Source organism: Megalopta genalis, chromosome 1, assembly GCF_051020955.1.
Source record: "Megalopta genalis isolate 19385.01 chromosome 1, iyMegGena1_principal, whole genome shotgun sequence".
Taxonomy (NCBI): domain Eukaryota; kingdom Metazoa; phylum Arthropoda; class Insecta; order Hymenoptera; family Halictidae; genus Megalopta; species Megalopta genalis.
The window spans coordinates 42,324,966-42,344,214 of NC_135013.1; the positions used below are offsets into that span (position 1 = coordinate 42,324,966).

At 34.4% G+C, this 19,249-nt stretch overlaps 1 protein-coding gene across 14 annotated transcripts in view; it reads right to left on the reverse strand.

Moving 5' to 3' along the window:
* The window catches only part of Tlk (Tousled-like kinase), a 101,927-nt gene that overhangs the window by 6,327 nt on the left and 76,351 nt on the right, over positions 1 to 19,249 (reverse strand). For 9 of the 14 annotated variants that reach the window (XM_033475416.2, XM_076528177.1, XM_076528175.1 and 6 more), the window contains 5 exons: positions 2,699 to 2,789; positions 2,329 to 2,591; positions 2,002 to 2,235; positions 806 to 898; positions 110 to 571 (listed from right to left, as the gene is read on the reverse strand). In XM_033475416.2, the coding sequence (XP_033331307.1) occupies positions 110 to 571; positions 806 to 898; positions 2,002 to 2,235; positions 2,329 to 2,591; positions 2,699 to 2,789 (1,143 nt within the window). Of the gene's footprint in view, positions 1 to 109; positions 572 to 805; positions 899 to 2,001; positions 2,236 to 2,328; positions 2,592 to 2,698; positions 2,790 to 2,888; positions 3,053 to 3,086; positions 3,661 to 5,362; positions 6,028 to 19,249 lie in introns of those variants that run through there. The other 5 variants (XM_033476029.2, XM_033475794.2, XM_033475953.2 and 2 more) reach the window with 5 other exon arrangements.

A 19,249-nucleotide genomic window follows, 5' to 3' on the forward strand; every position in this document is an offset into this window, starting at 1 on the left:
AATTAAATACATACATGAATCCATGAGACATTCATAATGAATAAATAATGATGTTTCGTCGTAATTAATAAATATATAAATGTCTAAAAGAATATAATATAGATATTACCTTGAGTATTTCATCAGCTTCATAATACTCCTGCCATGTGTAAGATCCAGGTACTGCATCTGGTTTTAAGAATGTAGCTTCTGTGCCATTGTGTAAGGATGGTTGTGGCTGACTACGTTTTCTACTAGTTTCACTATTCGATGGCTTCTTTTTGAAAAGCAACTTTTTTTGCTTGTCAATTTCTTCTCTTTCAGTCGCAATTTCTTCTTGCCGTCGTGCTAATTCTTGAAACGCATAACCATCCGTCCAATTTTCTTGAAATGTTGCACCCACCCTCTGAGTCACGAATTGACCCAATCTCAGTCTATTTTGCATACACTTTTGCCTAGCCTCCTTTTTTTCTATATTTGATTTTTCTTTCAGTAATTTCTTTACAACGTCTATACACTTATTTATATGGGATTTGTGCTGCTCAATAACTTTTTGTTGATTAGCCACTTGATGCTTAAGTTCATCCGTTGTCTGAAAATAAAATATGTAAATTAGCATTAGTTATATTCAAATGTAATGTATAAAATATATTATTTTATTATTAATAAACATGTTGTTATTTTAATAAAGCAATATTCTAACGTAATACCATAACATAATATTTTAATCTAACTCTATATAGCTTAGATTTATTTCATTTAATATATTTATTTTTGGTATGTAGAAATGCATTTTTACAACATAAATTTTAATCATTCTACTTACTCTATTTAATTCTTCAATTTTATTGTTACGTAATTCTAAATCTGAAGTAGCTTGTGTTTCGAATTCCTGTATCCTCTGGCAAGTAAGTTCTGTCTGGAATATAATTAATACATCTTGTAGTAATTAAAAAAAAATCACTGTAACATCTGATACATTTGTCAGCATAGTTCATAAATACCAGATACCTTGCTGCACCCAGGTAAAGATAACATAGATATTAAGTTGCTTACTCAATGAAGTTCAAGTCTTAATAGATATTTGTAATAAGGTAAGTCCCACATGTTAGTCAATTAAGATAGGCTGACTCTTTTTGTCATTAAAAGTAAAACTACAGAAGAAAGTCCAACATATTCATGAAACATAACTATCACACAGGCAGCAAGGAAAACACCAAAAATGTATGCATGTAAATATAAAAAACTGTAGAACACTGTGCATTATACATTTTTTCTCTCTAGGAATGGACAATACTTTTTATTAAATTGAGTTTATAGTTTATGTGTTAAAATAAACTTATAATGAAATATAAGAATGACAAACATGCACACCTGTTTTTATCCTAAGAAGTAAACACAAACTTAAAATTTAATAACATAGAAGCAAGACAAGAATTTTAGATCGAGGAGTGATATTACAAGGTAGCCTACACTCCTATGGTAACAAATGGATACAGTGCTACAGTCCAGTCAAAGTTATCTGCATTTACTGCAAACATCTGATAAGAAATGCCCATCATAAAATTAAATATACAAAGTAAATGTATGATTTATTTCTTAAATAATAGATTAAAGTAATTAGAAACAATAGGTATATGTTAATAAACTATGTAATCATGGCAAGTTACCTTCCTTATAATTATATAAATACATTGTAGACCATTAACATTTACCTTTTGAAACGAAAATAAACACTATGGTTTTCCACATCTATATTCTCTAAACAGAAGGACAAATTCTCATACATACATTCTTCCATTTCTTGTTTTCATATTATAATTCCCTTATTGTATAAGGATTATAAAATCTTGAAATGCATTTAAGACTGTTTAATGTATTTTTTATAGTATAAAGATATTTATAAGCAATTTGAAATAGGAAACTGTATGTAAGTGAAACTATAATATGTGCTTCACTGACAAAATTTTGTATGGGTCGTTTCTTATGAAATGTTTGCAAGAATTATCGAATTTTGCTTACATTTGGGGTGTTAGTCTTCGCTTGCCTGACCTGGCTTGTCCTACTGAGGTTGGTAGGCCTTACCTGCACCTGCTTGCTGACCATCGAGCCTGCAGGTTGTGTCGAGGCTGGTGGAGGAGGAGGTAGTGGTTGAGGATGAGGTCTTGGTGGCTGCATCAGTGAAGAAAATTCTGCCACTGACGAATTGGGTGTTGTAACTTGCGGTGAGAGGAGTTGTTGAGGCGATGGTGGATACTGTAAGAAGATAATTATAAGAAATATCAAAAAAGATATCAAATGCCGTAAACAAATTTAAAATACGCAACAATCTAGATATGTTATATTTACCATAGGGTAACCCTGTTGAGGGGAGGGACTTTTAGCACCACCATGCCGAATAGGGCTATTACCCAAATGATGCTTTGGAAAATACTCATTGATTTTTTTATTCTCGAGGGCAGCAACGGATCTAGACCCCTTACTCCCTACAGGTCCCCCTGTAACTCCTCCACCTCCATCATCAGCTTTACGCTTTCTTTTTCTTTCCGAAGGAGTCCTTGGTACCTTTTCCGGAGTATTTGGGTCTACCTCCTTATCACTATGCGATGAGCCTGTAGATACATCGAAATGAATGTAATTGCAAAATAGTGTCTTGATGATTCATGCCATTATGTAATTTGTGTTTTTGTTATTATAACATCGAAGATATGCAACTTACCAGTGCTCATGTTCGAATCTTGACTATGAACCGACTGACCAGAGTTTACAGTTGATTGGGGTGCCATCTGAATTTGTGACCCAGCAGACATCTGAAATAAAAGAAAAAATCTTATGTAAAATAATGCATTCGAGATGTACATTTAAAAAAAAAATATTGTAATAAAATACAAACAAAATCAATGTCTTACTAATAGAATCACACACATGTAATGGTAAAATACTACAACGAGGGGCATAGAGCATAATTATATACATTTATTTTATGTATTTATCAATGCTAAATAAATTTAGTACAAGCCTGTTTAGAGAAACAACATGGAGAAAAGTATCGCATCGCGAATCAAGATTCGATATTCGTAGAAGAGGTTACACTTCGAAAATCATACCGGCGCATAAAATATTGGCCAACGAAGATCGCATGTTATTAAAAGATACGATATACTGGAAAAAGTAACTTAAATGGACAGAGAAAGACTTCGGAGGAAAATCGGAGAATGAAGACGTACAATGTGTGAGTGAGAAAGAAGTAGGTTTAATAAGAAATTGTAAGACAGTATCAGAGAGAGTGAAAGAAGAAGAGAGGAAGAGCGAGAGGAAAAGACAGAGAGAGAAGTGACACCTTCCAGGATAGCCTATGGTGGAGCCCCATAGTCGTATTTGCTACTTGGGTTAACAGACAGTATGTCAACCATAGACACGGTTTCGCGCACAATTTGTAGGTAAATGTCAATAGGACCGTTTGAAGAAAATGTGCGATATATGTTTAGAGCTAGAGGAATCACGACAAAATGGAGGAGTGTAGCAGAGGGGGGCGGCGGAAGGGCAGGGAGTTTACGGGGCTAGAGAAGAGGGAAGAAGGAAGGCGACGTAAAACAGAGAGGGGGTGGAAGTAGAGGAACAGAGAGAATGAGAGATAGAGAAGGGGGGTAGGAGGTAAGAACTCGATGGCAGAGGAGTGGTTGGATCGGGAACCACGAACGCATACCGCAAGGGGGCAGTTTTACTCACTGCTTCACTTCTGAACTCTGGTCAGGCCGGCTAGTTAACTGGCTTTCCTATCTTACATACTTTTCTACATACGCACCAAATACAGCCACTAGGCAAGTTGGTTTCGATTAACAGCAACGATAACCGCGACGACACACTACGTCACTAGGTTTGTGACGTCGGTCCTCCGATAAATTACGCACTCTTATTATTATTATCGGCGGCGTGTCAGCCACGTTTACTCTGCGCGCGGTTAAGAACCCGGATTAATGGTAAGTCCTCATGGACGCGGTCACGCGTTTGCGCGTTTGCCAGGCGGAACGCACACGTTCGAATTCCACGCTCTGTCACTGACGTGCACACGCTGCTTGCTTACGATTAAAACATCGCTACCGCAAAGCACCTCAAATATGGATGAATCCTTCAAAAACTGCATTCACTTGAGCTCATTGCTCCCTTCGATACAATGTTTTTCTTGCTTTCCACGAACTCTCATTCCGTTACAATTCATGTGTTATCGTCAAATTCATGATCTTTCAATACGTGGAATTAAATTTTTATTTATGTTAACTTGATCACATTATTTTTTTCATTTTACGACGCAGTACGATTAACACAATTGAAACACTGGTAGTAGATCGGTTGACAGCTTCCGTAATAAGGACTATTTTTATGTTCACGTTTGTGGGAACTATTTTAAGATATACACAGGAGATTTACATTTTAGTCGTTTATATTTTTGTTCTGTTTTACAATATATTTAACATTTGTTCGGTTAATAAAATGATACAACTAAATTATACACTGTACGGATAAAACAATTCGATCACTTCAGTAACTTCACAATAATTTTATTACCCCTCATATTTTGATGAAATATTAATACATAACTTGGTCAATATTCCATGAAGTTAGATTAATGTACATCACACATATAAGTGTTATTTTTAATATTATGTACTACAATGTTCAGTCGAAATTCCACAATCATTGCAAAAATAAAATACTTTGACATAGTTGAGAAAGAAGTAAACACAGTGTTTACAACAAGTATATACTGTTACGAAACTACGATAAAATCTTAAAATTCCATTGAAAAACTGCTCAACAACTATGCGCGTATTATCTCATAGAAGAAATATTTAAAAGAATGATTAATTTAAGTATGTACCATGTAAACTTTTAAGATAATGAGATGTTAAATTCAGATATTTCGAAAATCACGTATAAACTTACTTCGACATACATACATGCATCGTACACGTACATTCGTGTGCCAATGTATGTATCAAAAACATGGAGCGAGATCTCGATTACTTGGCAGGGTATGTAGCAAGTAGTAGATTACGAAAATATTCATTGTCACGTAGAAAATGCACGTGATCGTAAGTCACCAATTAGAACAACGACGAATTTCGAACGTGGGACTCGATGGTCTATGAATGTTTCGTTTCACTTGCTCATACTTTGCTAAACATGCCAAAAATTCAACTAGGGATAGGAAACTTCCTTATCGATGAATCAATGGCCGTGCCCGGAACTGGGCTAGAGGGCCGGGAAATCGTTCCTCCGGCAGCGATTTGCTTTTAAGACGGACGGTCTGTATTCGTGCGGTTAGGCGAGTGTGCGAAACGCTCGCGGAGAGTTACATGCGAAAGTGGTGACATATACGAACCCAGTGAATCGGGACATGCGGATTTTACAGTGCACTCCTCTAACCCAGACGATCTGGCTTCGGTATGGCCATAACCATGAAGTCGTATCGAACGATTTAAACACCGCACATAAGCTATCCTTTCAAACTCTGACGAAGTCAGCTCACTTCGTGTCTTCCTCCACAGTGCAGTTCCACTTGTAAAAGTGGCGTGCAGTTAGCACGCCGGGTAAACAGCAATAGTAACAGCACCAACAGCACCGAGTGCCGTCAATGGCCACGATAAACGGCATTACGCGTACGTTTCACGGGCCACAAGCGAGCCAAAATCCCCGGCGTGGACTCGCCTAATCGAAACGGAACTGGAACTGTCCGACCACCGTGCCCCGCTCGCATACTACTATCTAGCGGAGGTTTCTCTCTTTCTCCCTTTCTCAGTCGCTCGCTCGCTCGTTCTCGCGCTCCCTCTTTCCTTTCCTCTCTTCTCCGCTCCTATGTACGGCAAATGAGCAACGCGCGAGATTCCGAGATGCGGCAAAAGGTGCAACCTCCACCTCCCCGCGACGCCACTACCGCCCTGCGATCACAACAGACAGAGAAGAGAAAGAGAGAAATTCGGAGAGAGCGAGAGAGAAGCCCAGAGAGATCGAGAGGCCCATGAGAGGAAGCAGAGAGAGAGGAAGAGGAGGGCGAACAGAGGTTGGGGAGTTGGTGGAGAGGGATGGACGGCGAGTCAGTTAGAAAGAGAGCTAGCTGACTGAGGGAGAGGTTTTGCAGGGGGAGGGTCAGGAGGGGCAAAGGGAGAGGAAAAGGGAGCCGGAGGGAGGCATATGAGACATTCCTTCAGTGAACGGGTCGACCGAGTGTGAGTGCAAGCGAGCCGGTAAAATCGATGTGGCGAAGTGTGGCTGTGCCACTACGGTGTGCAAAGGGTGTGTTGTACCCTGTATGTGATCGGTGCTCTGCCTTGTGGCGTTATTTCGTATAGTAATACGATTCGTTGTATTTCTCACTAAATCGATCCATAAGATTGAATTATAGAAAATATTTCGCTCGTAAAAACATTTTCGCGAAAATGTCAGATTATTTGTACAAAGTCTTTATTAGGTACACTTTCAATGTACCTAACTGTCATGCATGTTTCCATGTATATTTTTCGTAGGCTTCTGCTTAAATTATTCGCCTTATGCCCACAAACCTTATGCATATTATTTTTCCGCATTGTCCATCTTTTCCATTTCTTTCCTTCAGAAATTATCATGTTCACTTAAAATATATCTTCTATAAGGTCCTTTGCTATGTCACCTTGCGGCTAATTCAATGATCATGAGATAATTCGTTCAAGGAAACACCGAGTTTTAAATTTTCTAGATTGCAATGGAATAAATCGTAGCACAATACAAATGTTTGATAAATTTGGTCATAGTATCGAATTAAACGAATCAACAACAATAATGACAAAAGTACATACCCGATGAGAATACACAAGCTTGTCGGAGTATGCTTGGACTCGGTTGCGACACTATTTTAATCCGTCGAGTCTTGTACCGATTTGCACGATCGTGTAAGGCATCGTGTACATAGGATGGCACCTGCCTCAGAGTTGAACATAGAGCGCCCTCACAGCGGTTTCACTAGTTACGCTCCTGCAATACGCCGTGCCGACGCGTGCTTCAGCCTGTGCGAGGGCGTATTGGCGAGATGTAGTTCCAGTGGAGGGGATTGAAAGAACCAAACGTGTACGCGCGTACGAGATGACGGCTCGACGGACGAACATAACCGGTCGGGCGGGAGGGCAGGCGGGAGAGTATGTCAGGTTTAGGTCGAACAGCACAGCGTTTCTCAGTAGTCGCGTTCCTACGCTCCGATGATACGGTTGTGTGGTACTTTCTTTGCCGTTTATTTAAATTATGTCATTTCTACTTAACTTCTATCATCTTTGATCATACGTATTATTCAACCTGGTGTTTTGCAATTATTTCGTGTTTGTGACTTGGAACAGTTCTGTGAAAAACCGTGGTAATTGTAATTCAAAGATCTACTGAATATATTTTTGTAAATTCTGTTGGTTTATGATTTGAAACTTTCATGTTATCTACTTTCGTCTTGTTTCGGCTCTGACCGCGTCTAGTTATGGATCGTGCAAGTGTTACGGATTGGTAAGAAATGTTGGTATCGACATTTTTCTGATGTGAACACTACCTATCTGTGAACAAGTTGCTGAACAAAGCAACAGAACGGAAGCAGCTTAAATATGTATTATATTAACGGTACGAAGTGAGAAAACCGCGAGCAACGTCGCAATATTTCGGAAACTTTGACAACGTTGCAACAGCATTTTCTTCATCGTCGAATAGGGAGACTAGTTTCGCAGATGCGTTTTTGATTAATATGAATAAAACTTATACTACACTCGACGTAGCTCTGGGAATGTGTGACTCGATTTATATGAACTTACAAAACACAGATCGCCCTCGCAACAAAGGTGTTAGAATTTTTGATTTCGCGATCTCTTGTAATAACAATAAACTTGTTTCAATTAATGGACTCGAAGAAACATACGTCCGATTGTTGTGTAGTGGTTGTAATAACATTTTCTCAAAAGTTACATTTCTGAATGTCATAAAAGCATGTAACCGAATTATGAATAAAAATATTTTATTGCATAAAAATAACGCGTCTAACCGAACAGTAAATATCCTGACACTCATAAAATCTAACACGCTTCGAACAGCAACGAATGAATAAAGATCAAATAAAACTTGTTGCATAATTGATGTGTAATAAAGATTGTGAAAATTTTTGATACGTGACAAATTGAATTTATTAAAAATGATTCTAGAAAAAGAATCGGAAAATATTCGAAAATATTCACATAAGAAAGAAGTACGTTGGGAAGACGAATACGTGTATGGCTGGCTCCTAGACCTTGCAATGCCATTCGATAGCAGAACACAGCGGCAGTGGCAACAAGAGACACGGGTGTTTGATGTGACGGCAACATAGCAATAACTATCCCCACTCTCGGATGGAAGCGGCCAGTGTTTCCCCCTCTCTCGGTTGGCTTAGCCCCCTCCAATGAACTCCCAATAGGTCGCACACTCATTAGCCCAGTCGCGCGCGATTCTCTCCCTCTGGCTCGTGATGCCGCATGTCGCCGGCCGATCAGCTGGTCGGCCACGCGGAGTTGCCTCGTTGTCTCGGCTTGCGCGCAGCTCACCGTTTGCCCACGCGGTTTTCTGTGTACACAGCTCAGGAAAGGTTAGGTACCTCCCGATCTTCCATAGAAGCGGCACGGCGCGGCGTGTGCGCACTGCACGTTGCAAGGACGTCTCTACATTTTGCTCCAGCTCAGGGATGTCGCTCGTAGTATCGACGATTATTACCTAACATTTTTACTGTAATTTTTTTCACATTTCCCCTCGCCAAAAAACAAATAATTCTATGAAACGTTTAATCAAGTAAACAGTCAATTCCATTATGTTTTTCGGCTTTCATTAGCAATAATGAAAAAATATTGCAGATTTAATATTTGTTAAAATAAAAATATCTAAACGTTCGATCAATGCGATACAAGGACAATTAGGTTCGACGGTAAAACAAGTTTAAGTTGGTATCGTGTGTCGTCCGTGAACGTGTTTTCGACATTGAATAACAGTATATAGATGGCTAAAAGCAAGGTGAATTGCCGCACTTCCGTGCGATATCTGTGACAGTATCAATACAATAAAAACACTATCAACAATGCATATACTCATTTTGGCATGGCTTGTGCTGCGGTAAACACGAGCATGGTGTTATTTAAACCGACATAATTATTATAATAGGGAGAATGATGTATTGACAAGTTTCTCCTGCTGTAGTCAAAAAGAGAATTTCCTACCGTTTTTTTTTTTTAATTTTGTAAATAAGATACTATGAAAAACATCAAAGGTGTTGTTATATAAGAATTTAAATCCGTCATGGTGTTAATAATGAGTGAACACGCTGTAAATACTTATTGTGAAAGTTACAACACAATCATATGAAGTAGTTTGCGGGTCAACGGCACACGACGACTGATGACTCTACCGGTAGAAGGATATATAAGAAATACTGCATATTGTGAAAGAAAGGTTACCTAAACGGTGATTAGTTAAAAACAATTTCTGCAAGGAAGGACTTTAAATTACAAACTTTCAAAACAGATTTTAGTAAAACTGGAAAGTAGATGATTTTATATGAAACAATGAGCCAGAAAACAGAAAGTTCTTTTATTTAAAGCGTGAGCAACAAATGTACACTACAAGCGACAATGAGTAATAAGTATACTTTAAGTATTTTCGTTTGTGTAAGCTTATTTTACAGAAAAGTTCAATTCGAAAATCTATTAGGAATACCTTATGTTTGCTTAAAACTTGGCAGAACATTTTCAGTCTCTTCTAAAACAATATATTTTTGGAACAATATAAAGTTGCAATTAAAAAGTCGTTCTCCAGTAGCACTTCTTGAAACGTACATTTAAAATATAAATATTTCTAACGCTTTACAACAATTTGTATATAATGAAAATGATTTCCAAATTATTATTTTGTAAAATCGAATTACAGTTACAACTGCGTTATGCGATTTGTTGGTTAATTTATTATTCGAATAAATCGTGAATAACATGTTTGCTTCGCAATGGAAAATTAAAATACTGCAACTTTCCTTTTGTTCCTTCAAAGCAGAAAAACAAGTATCTCGCGCGTAACGGAAATATGTACGTCTTTCGTCAACATTGGAGCTAAGATCCATAAGGACACTTTGCAGTTTAACGATAAATTGAGCGGTTTTCGTCTTGGTTTACGTGCACCGTGGTTCTTGTCCTCTCTGCATTCCCACCGAAATGCACGGGAGGCGTTTGGAAGGAAACCGAGTGTAAGTTCCATACCCAGCGAGTTTTTAGAGAGGCGATTTGATTGGCGCAGTTGCATCGTTCCATTTTAGATTCACGGAGTGCCGTGAACGAAGTAAATATCGTTTACAGGTGAAGAACTCGTAAACGATCTAACATTAGCAGCTTGTGAGCCAAAGCGTTCGGCGGCGCCACTTTAGATTCTTTATATTGTGTCTTGCGGCCACATTGACGTTACTATCGCACAATGTGTTTCCAATTAGTCATGACGAAATGGCTACCGTGCACAGGCAGCGTCCTCAAGGCGAAATTCATTTATTTCCGAGAGTACATTAACAACAACATACCAGGATATGTAGTATTTTTGGTCATCGCGTGCATTAATTCCAAGCTTTTCCTTTTCATGGGTCTTATATAATTATTTAAATGTAGCTGTTTTCATCTGTTGTTACTTCAATGTACTTGGCACACACAACGTTTCCATAATGACGTAATCAGATTGATATCTACTACGTATCGTAGATCCAGATTATAGTAAACTTGTTTCCTGTTTTGACTTTGTAGAGTTATGTAGGTACGACTTTTTATGTAGGTATACTTTTCATCTGTTAAATAGAGCGTTTGGGCCTTAACGATGTAAACCTTATAAGGGAATAATACTGATCTAAACGAATTTGGTTATTATTTATAAACCAAATCGTCATTTACCGATGACGTTTACGTAAATGTTTTGTTTTGTCATCAACTGATGTTCTTAAGAATTTTATATGTAGTTATTCATTTGCCAATTGATATGCTGATTAATTCAAGCTAGTTTTTAGGTGCAATGACTTGCAGTAATATTCGTATACTATGTGATTTCACCTTATTGCTTCGTATGTATGTATGTATGTATGTATGTATGTATGTATGTATGTATGTATGTATGTATAATCAGAGTCTAACGGTTTAATTCATTTCCAGTCAACGAAAATATTTATTCTTTATAATGAACGCGTATATTAAAATTAGTCATTTCGTTTATATTAGTCTTTTATATTTTGAATATCATAAAAGCATAATGTATCTTACATATATGAAGAATATATTTTTATTTTTATTAATACCTTGTTGTATAACATTCTTTTGCTTATTATATCCTTTTTTATTGTTGTAGCTATTTATGAAATATTATGAGTAGACTGAGGCTCTTCATCCAAAATAAAAATTTCTTGCATTAATAGAGAGTGCATTTCTTCTTTCGTAATTTTAATTGATTGAAAAACTAGTGTATTCATGGTTTTCAAACGTCTCAACTCTTTTATCCCTTTAAATTGTACCTTCTCACTTTCGTCATAACTGCATAAAATCTGCAGTTTAGTTATGAGATATAAATGACATTGAATGTCTCATGTATATAATCTGGGATGTAATCCATTCGACGGCAGTACAGGATATTTTTATAACAGGATATTTACAGGACATTATTGTAACAGTATCTCTAATATTCTAAGGATTGAATTCATATTTAATGTGGCGGAATAAATTAAGTAAGTAAATCCTCCACAATTGACGCTCAGATTGTACACAAAAATGGATAATTTGGGAAGAGAAGATACGATTATCCATTCTTGTGTACAATCTGAGTGTCAATTAGGAAGAATTTATTGTATTTGTTCTTATCAAAAAACTTTCGATTTGTGCCAGTCTAAGAATATTAAATTTTCTTGTAAATGTAAATTTAACCTCTTTTTGCAATATTTCCTGCAAATAAAGACGTTGGCGGAGATTAATATTGCACGTCGACATAAGACCGTCTGCCACTGTAACCACTTTCTTGAATTACACAGGTAAACGAAGAATCATGCCACGACATGCTACCCTCACTCCTCTTTTCTTACATTCTAATAACTTCAATTTAGAGACGCAGATCGAAATAATGTACAACGTGAGTAGTTTTACGTTCTCTACACATAGAATCGTAAGGTCATAGGTTGCCTGATAAAATAACAAGTAGATATTATTTATTTATTAAGTAACCGCTCACCGGCACGTATTTTTGACAACAATTTAAACGTTATTTGTGATATTTTCCGCTTTTAAATTAAAGACACAGTGTTTCAAAAGAACCAACACCACATTCGAGTTTGTAAAATGAAAGGAAGAAGATCTTGAGTTCTAAAACTTAAACGGGACATTTTTAAAGTATATACTTATTTCAGATTTTTTTTTAGTTAAATTGTTACGAATATATCTGTGAACAAACGCAAACTAATTCCGACGAAATTTAACTAGCTGAGATTGTTTCTTTACTGATTTATTGTTCTTGTAAGAGTGCCAATGTTTGTTCAAGATTCTTCGCATACCGGTGCTCATGCAATAGTGGTTTCGTCAGGAAAATTCACATTATATATACATTGCAAAAGGAATGCTATGCCTCGATTATTATGTCGTGACTAGAAAATGATAATAAAAATCTTTCTTGTAAAATTCTATACGCATTTATAGCTTTGCTTACACGCGCTTGTGTTTATAAAGTAATACGGTTGTGCAAAATGTTTAAATTATCTGTTTCTCATTAAAAAATTTATAGTTCCACAAGGAATACTTAGAAATTTTTGTTGCTTACGGTGTCGTGAAAAGATTGGTGTTATGTTATTCCAAAATGTCAGACCGTTCGGTAGGAACAGTAGAATGAGTTTTTTCAAGGTTACTTCCTTTTCTACGTTCTTTTTTTGTAATATTAAGCTATCGTGACGAAAATGTAATTAGTTCGGAATGAATTTTGTATTCAGCCTTTGCAAAGTGGTTCTAGTATCAGAAAGTTTGTCTTCTCATAATTCGAAAGTGCGTCCTTCTGCCTGAATGCATCCACTTACACGCTATTAAATTAATTAAGTATAATGTGAAATTAATTAAATACGATATTAAATTAATTAAATATGGTGTTAAATTAATTAATCATGCTATTAAGTTAAATAATTACCATATTAAATTAATTATATGAATTAAATGTAATTACTACTTGTATTGTACATCATCTTTGCCATTAATAGCACTAATTTAATTTACGGTTGTAAAAAGATGAAACATGTATATCTGTATATTTGCATCATTTATGGTTCTCACTATTCCAATGATTCCTGACAGACAACTACATATACGAAGCAGTAAAAATAAAGTTATACAATTGACAGTCCATCATTTTTTGTGTATTGGTAGTGTATAAGTTATGTTGCAGTAATTTATGTCATAATTTTTTAATAATATCCTTAACCAAAGATTAAATAAATAAAGTATAGCATAAGACGAAGGTTAAGATGGAAAGTAGTTCAATTATCATCTACACAGCACGCTAGATATTAGATCTTCTTATACACATTGTTCTGTTAATGATAGATAATCAGCAGTGAACCTGTACATAGAGTTAGAAATGAGTTCGAGCCATCTGCTCTGTGTTATTAAACCAACGATCAAGCAAAAATTTCTGTTGATTCTCGAATGTAGATTTCCTCTTCAAGAAATATGCTCTCTACAAATATTACGTAAACGGCATATTTTGGAACCATAATATTGCCTAAAACAATTTCTCCATGTAGATTCTTCATATTCGCATACTCTGTGTAAATAGTATGATGAAACCGCCGATTGTTGAATTTCGATCTCTTTTTCAAACTTGCCTTCTCGGTAAATTTTATGCAAATTACATATTTCGTAGGTTGTATAATAATAACATCATGTGTAATCATTTTTTCATGTAAATTCTACACATTGTACCGTGAATTGGCATGATCTGCGTTGTGTAGTACAGCGAAATCGTCGATCCTTGAATTTAGATTTTCTGTTTTCAGAGAGAGAATATGTTCTCTACAAAATTTATGAAAATTCCACATTTTGGAGGTCACATGAAAATAGTAATTAAGACAATTTTCACACATAAATTCTGCGTATTGTATTATGCATTTGTATAATATGTGTACGTAGTTAAGCGAAACAGTCTATTCTTAAATTTAGATTTCCTCTTTAAGGAATATAGTCTCTACAAAGTTTATGCAAATTGCACATATTGGAGGTCGTATAAATATTTCAAACAATTTTTATACATTGATTGTACATACAGTAACGTGAATTGTCGTAATCGGCAAGTATCGTATTGAAAACGTCGATTCGGAAATTTGGATGTTCTCTTTGAAGAATACATTCTCTAGAAACCTTATGGAAAATGAACATTTCGGAGATCGTATAAAAATAATATTGTTTCTTTGATGCAATCGCTTAATATATGTAAGTAGTTGTAGCGAATGTTGCTTTCGAAAGCAGTCGCGTGTTTTACGTAGGCACACAGTTGCATTATGGTGCTGGACCAAAAGCAATATTCAGGGTGGGGCTCAGGAGTACGAACTTCAACAAAACTCTTAACGTAGGTAGATCAGTAACGATCGAATCCTCTAGTTCCTCTCTGTGGCACTAGATGGTCGCTGGAGGAGGCCTTTCTGTCGTGCACATCAAAAAAATACTCCTACCCAGCTTCGAGTTACTTTGAAAAAACCGTTTTCTTTTTCTGTCGCCTACTTTCTTAGGTATTTTATCAGCTTCCGTGCCGATAAGATATCTTCAATAAGTCGTGCTTGCAACGCGAGTGAACATTAATTTTATTCATTCGATCGTTTAATTAAATATTTTCTCAATAACAATAAAACCCTACAGACAAATATTCCCATTTATTTGTAGGCTATTCGTTATTCGGTATATTTTAAGTTGTAAATAATGCACTGAAAATATGTGAAATAAAATATAAAAAATGTTAATTTTTCATTTGTTATTGTTTGAATGTCGTTCAATTGTAATTATTAGATCGCAGATTTTACACATTTATGGCTAGAATGAGATGGTGGAATACAAAACAGAAAAACCATGCGAAGAACTTCACTAGAAATGATTAAAACAGAAAACAACTTTTTACTTGATTTCTATTTCCTTAGACTGACGCAGAAACTTTTTAATTTTGCCTCAAGATACGCAGTGTAGTAATTGATCAGATTACGGATTTTTTATGCAAAATGAAAATTGTCTACATCAATTGTAAGAAATTGAAACTAAACAGTAAGTTTCTTCTTTTTTGAATCATCTTAATAGTTTAAGAATAAGACAATGATATTTTTTAATCCTTTTAATCTTTCTTGTATTTCAAATTGCAACTCCCCAATTTTGTCATAAATACGTAAAATCCGCAGTCATGCGGTCTGCGAAATGAGGAAGGCCTGCTCGAAAATCTAAATCTTAAGAATATAGCAGGAAAACACTTATTTCCAAGAATTTGTTATGAATCGATATGTAGAAGTCATGTCTCTTTCTACCACGAGTGCAAAATAGTATAAAAACTTACTCGTTATGCAAATTTTCTCTGCGTTAGTCTGAAGTATTTTCGAGCATAATTATTGGCATTTAACTTAAAATTAGTTAATATAAAAAATAATCGAAAGGTATACAAAAAAAATTTTTAAAATTTTACCACATATATAAGATGTGCAATAATTTTTATCTGCTAAATATTTCTAAAAATCAAATTACCTAACCATTGCGAAACAACGTACGCATTCAATTTTATAATTAAGCATTGTGTATGTCAGGTTACTGGAAAATTTTCACGGATTTAAAAAGTTCAAGAGACAAGACGCTTATCAGTTATTGCCACATTTTCCTTGTTCCCTACAACACATTGGCATCTTTCTTGTAGCTTTTCAATAAAGCCGTTTGACGCACAATTACGTCATCTGTTCTATAAACGTAGTTTATTACAGTAACTGGTGCAATCATCATGTTTGGTAACGATAATTTTTGATTATATGTCTTCGATAGACTGCGAATTTTATGCTTTAATGATGTCAATATTATGTTGGTTTCAATCTACTAAAATTATTTTAAGAAGTCAATGTATTAGATTTAGTCTACTAAGACTATTAAAATACATCAATGTATTAATTTTAATCTACAGAAAATATTTTAAAAAAGTCAATATATTAGATTCAGTCTAGTAAGATTATTAAAAAGCATCAACCTATTAATTGTAATGTACTGAAATTATTAAAAAAAAGCCAATGTATAATTCTTAATCTACTAAAATTATTTAAAAGAAACAACTATCTATCTAATTTTTAATTTTTGTAAGGGATTCAGACAATTTTTATTTTGCATAAAAATCCGCCGTCTTCAAAGTATTACATTTCTAATTGAAAATTTCTAATTCAGAAGACTTGAAGTATAACATTCATAGTATAACATTCATATAAAATAGTTCTCGTATATGAACATTCGTTTATCACGGATACGTATGAACGTATAAACGTTCCTTGGAACTAAAATAGTAAATCTCTAATTTTTGGAAAGTACCGAGGTATTTGAAACATATTCAACATGTAAGTTGTGATATAACATTCTTTTCCATCGCATGATACTTAACCGCGAAATTCCTTTCTGAGAATTAGTATGTGACACTGTATAAATGCACCTTTTGATAAATTAATTATTAGATCTTCGAAGCTGTGATTTTGTATGCTGCAGGTATTTATCGAAGACAATTATTTATTCCGACTAATTCTTCCATGCAGAAGAATATGAGAAAGTTTGCAACTCTGATAAATATCAATGTTACATCACGAAACTTAAGGGACATGCTTGGAGGAATTGCTTTAATTTTGAAAATTATAAACATTATTTACAACAGTTTGAAAGTTACGATGCTAAGAATAGTAGTTTTGACATTAAACTTTGAAGTTTCCTATATAAAACGCTATTGATTTTATATTGATTTCTGTAATACTGTTCCAGCTGCATTTTTTTTGTTTTAAAGTTAACACTAAACTTTCGACCTTTGTAACTACACGGCGGATCTTTATAGCAAAATAAAAATTTTCCAAGTTAATTTTAAAAAACATAAGTATAAAATAAAAAGGTCTTACCTCTCTCTTTTAAGAATTGTAGTAAGTTAAGAATAATGTGAGAGCACCCTTAAACTTTTCTAATGTCTCAACAGTTTCATATTTGACCTACTCATTTTTGTCATAAATGTATAAAATGAGTCTATTTATAACTCAAAAAAGTTACAAAATATCGGGAAAATAAAAATCGCTCTACAACCAGGACATCGAGTTCTAATAAGCATTTCTCATCCTATACGTAATGTCACGAAAATAAAGTGTGATCTATGAACTGAAAATTTTTCTGCGGAATCCAATTTTTTAAGGTTATTTTCTAAAAACCAGATTTTGGAGAAATCTTCCTTTGTCGATCAAAAATACTGTGTGTGCGGTCACTATAAAATTCTAAGATCACTATAAATCTATCCGTTAATCTAATCATTTAATCTTGTATTAATTAAGACTGTTTGATTTTTGAGAATATACGTGTTTTTACATAATTGAAAAATTTGTATATGCTATGAACGCATCAAAATTATGAACTTGCATTCGTAGCACAGTATCCTTTATCCGAACATTTATTTTTATAATATTCTGGTATCGAAACGTTTTATTATCTAATCATTGTATTATTTTGATACATTATCATCTAGTAGAGAACTTGAATGAAATTTTTAGATAATAGAATATGTTTTCATATCAAAATATTACAAAAATAAGCTTTCGGATAAGAGAGCCTCTCCTGTATGTAATCCTATAAAGTTCCTCGTTCATGTTTATGTTGTGATAATAGTCAATTCGAATGTTCGTGTGCTATGTGCACATTTTATCTTTATAAGGAAAAATCCGGTAGAGAGAAACAAAATTTTCTGATAATATTAATGCTCTATTAGTAAGGCGATATGTATATACGGTGGCGAGAATCAAATTTATGTAATAAATGTTCCCATCATTTAGATATAAACATTATTTTCGAAAGGAGAATTGTAACTAGAAACCGAAATATCCAATTTCCTTCTGTTTAATTATCATTTACATCATTATTACGGTAAAACTTTATGCAATGTAATGTACAGGGGTTTTGTATAAATTTTATTTTCGTTAAAATTTAATATCTTTATGAAGGACAGTCGCGAATGATTTATTACAACGTTTCATTGCATCATTTGTTATCAAGGAAATGAAGTTATCGAAGCCCGACAATATAAAATGTTATCTGTATTTCGTAGAGACCGTTCAATTCATTTTCGAAACGAATATAATATATTTTTGTATAAGCGTTTTTATTGGTTAGTCAATATTATTTTCATTTCAGAGTATGAATGCTAGAGAAATACCAATTTGACTTTTTCTTTTACAGTTCATTGATATTTTAAAAATGTTTTTACGAGAAAATTTTAAACAATTTTCTTTCTTAAAGCATATGTATATATTATAACAGAAATCATACGAAATTTAAGTAAATCAAATATACTTATGCATGAGAACCGAATATCACTTTTCATATAATTTTCCAGATGTGCAGGAGAATCAAGATTGAAGATTATTAGATCTTTTAGAGTGAAACTAAGCATTGAGATGTTATTTCACCTATATTATCCTGATAATAAGGCGAATTTCTCTCATTATATCGATTTTTATTCTTTCGAAACAGAACGACGTTCTGTTTCCTAATTGTTACTTGTATTTTTAATTATTCACTATAGACAACAACTTTCCTTGTTCATCTGTCCAATGCTACTACAAACGACACTCGCGTCGTACTAGAGAGTATTAATTGTTCCGTTTGAAATTATTTTAGTAATTACTAAAACATTGAACATGAAGCATTAATGACTACTTTGCAGAATGAAATATAATTAAGTAAATTATTTACGAGAAGTTTGCAATTTACATAAAAGTATTGCTTGTTTTGAGTAAAAAATATTGCTATTAAGCAAGTAAATCGTTAAATGATCAATTAACGGAAGTGCGCATCTTATTTGCTTGTCGACTTGTTGTTTGTTTATATTGTTACTTCCAGATATTAGTGTTAAAGGCGAAGAATATACAGGGTGTTTTGTTTAAGTGAATGCAACAGGATATCTTGGAAGAAGTTATAGTTATTAAAAAAATGTTCCTACGAAAGTTGTTTGG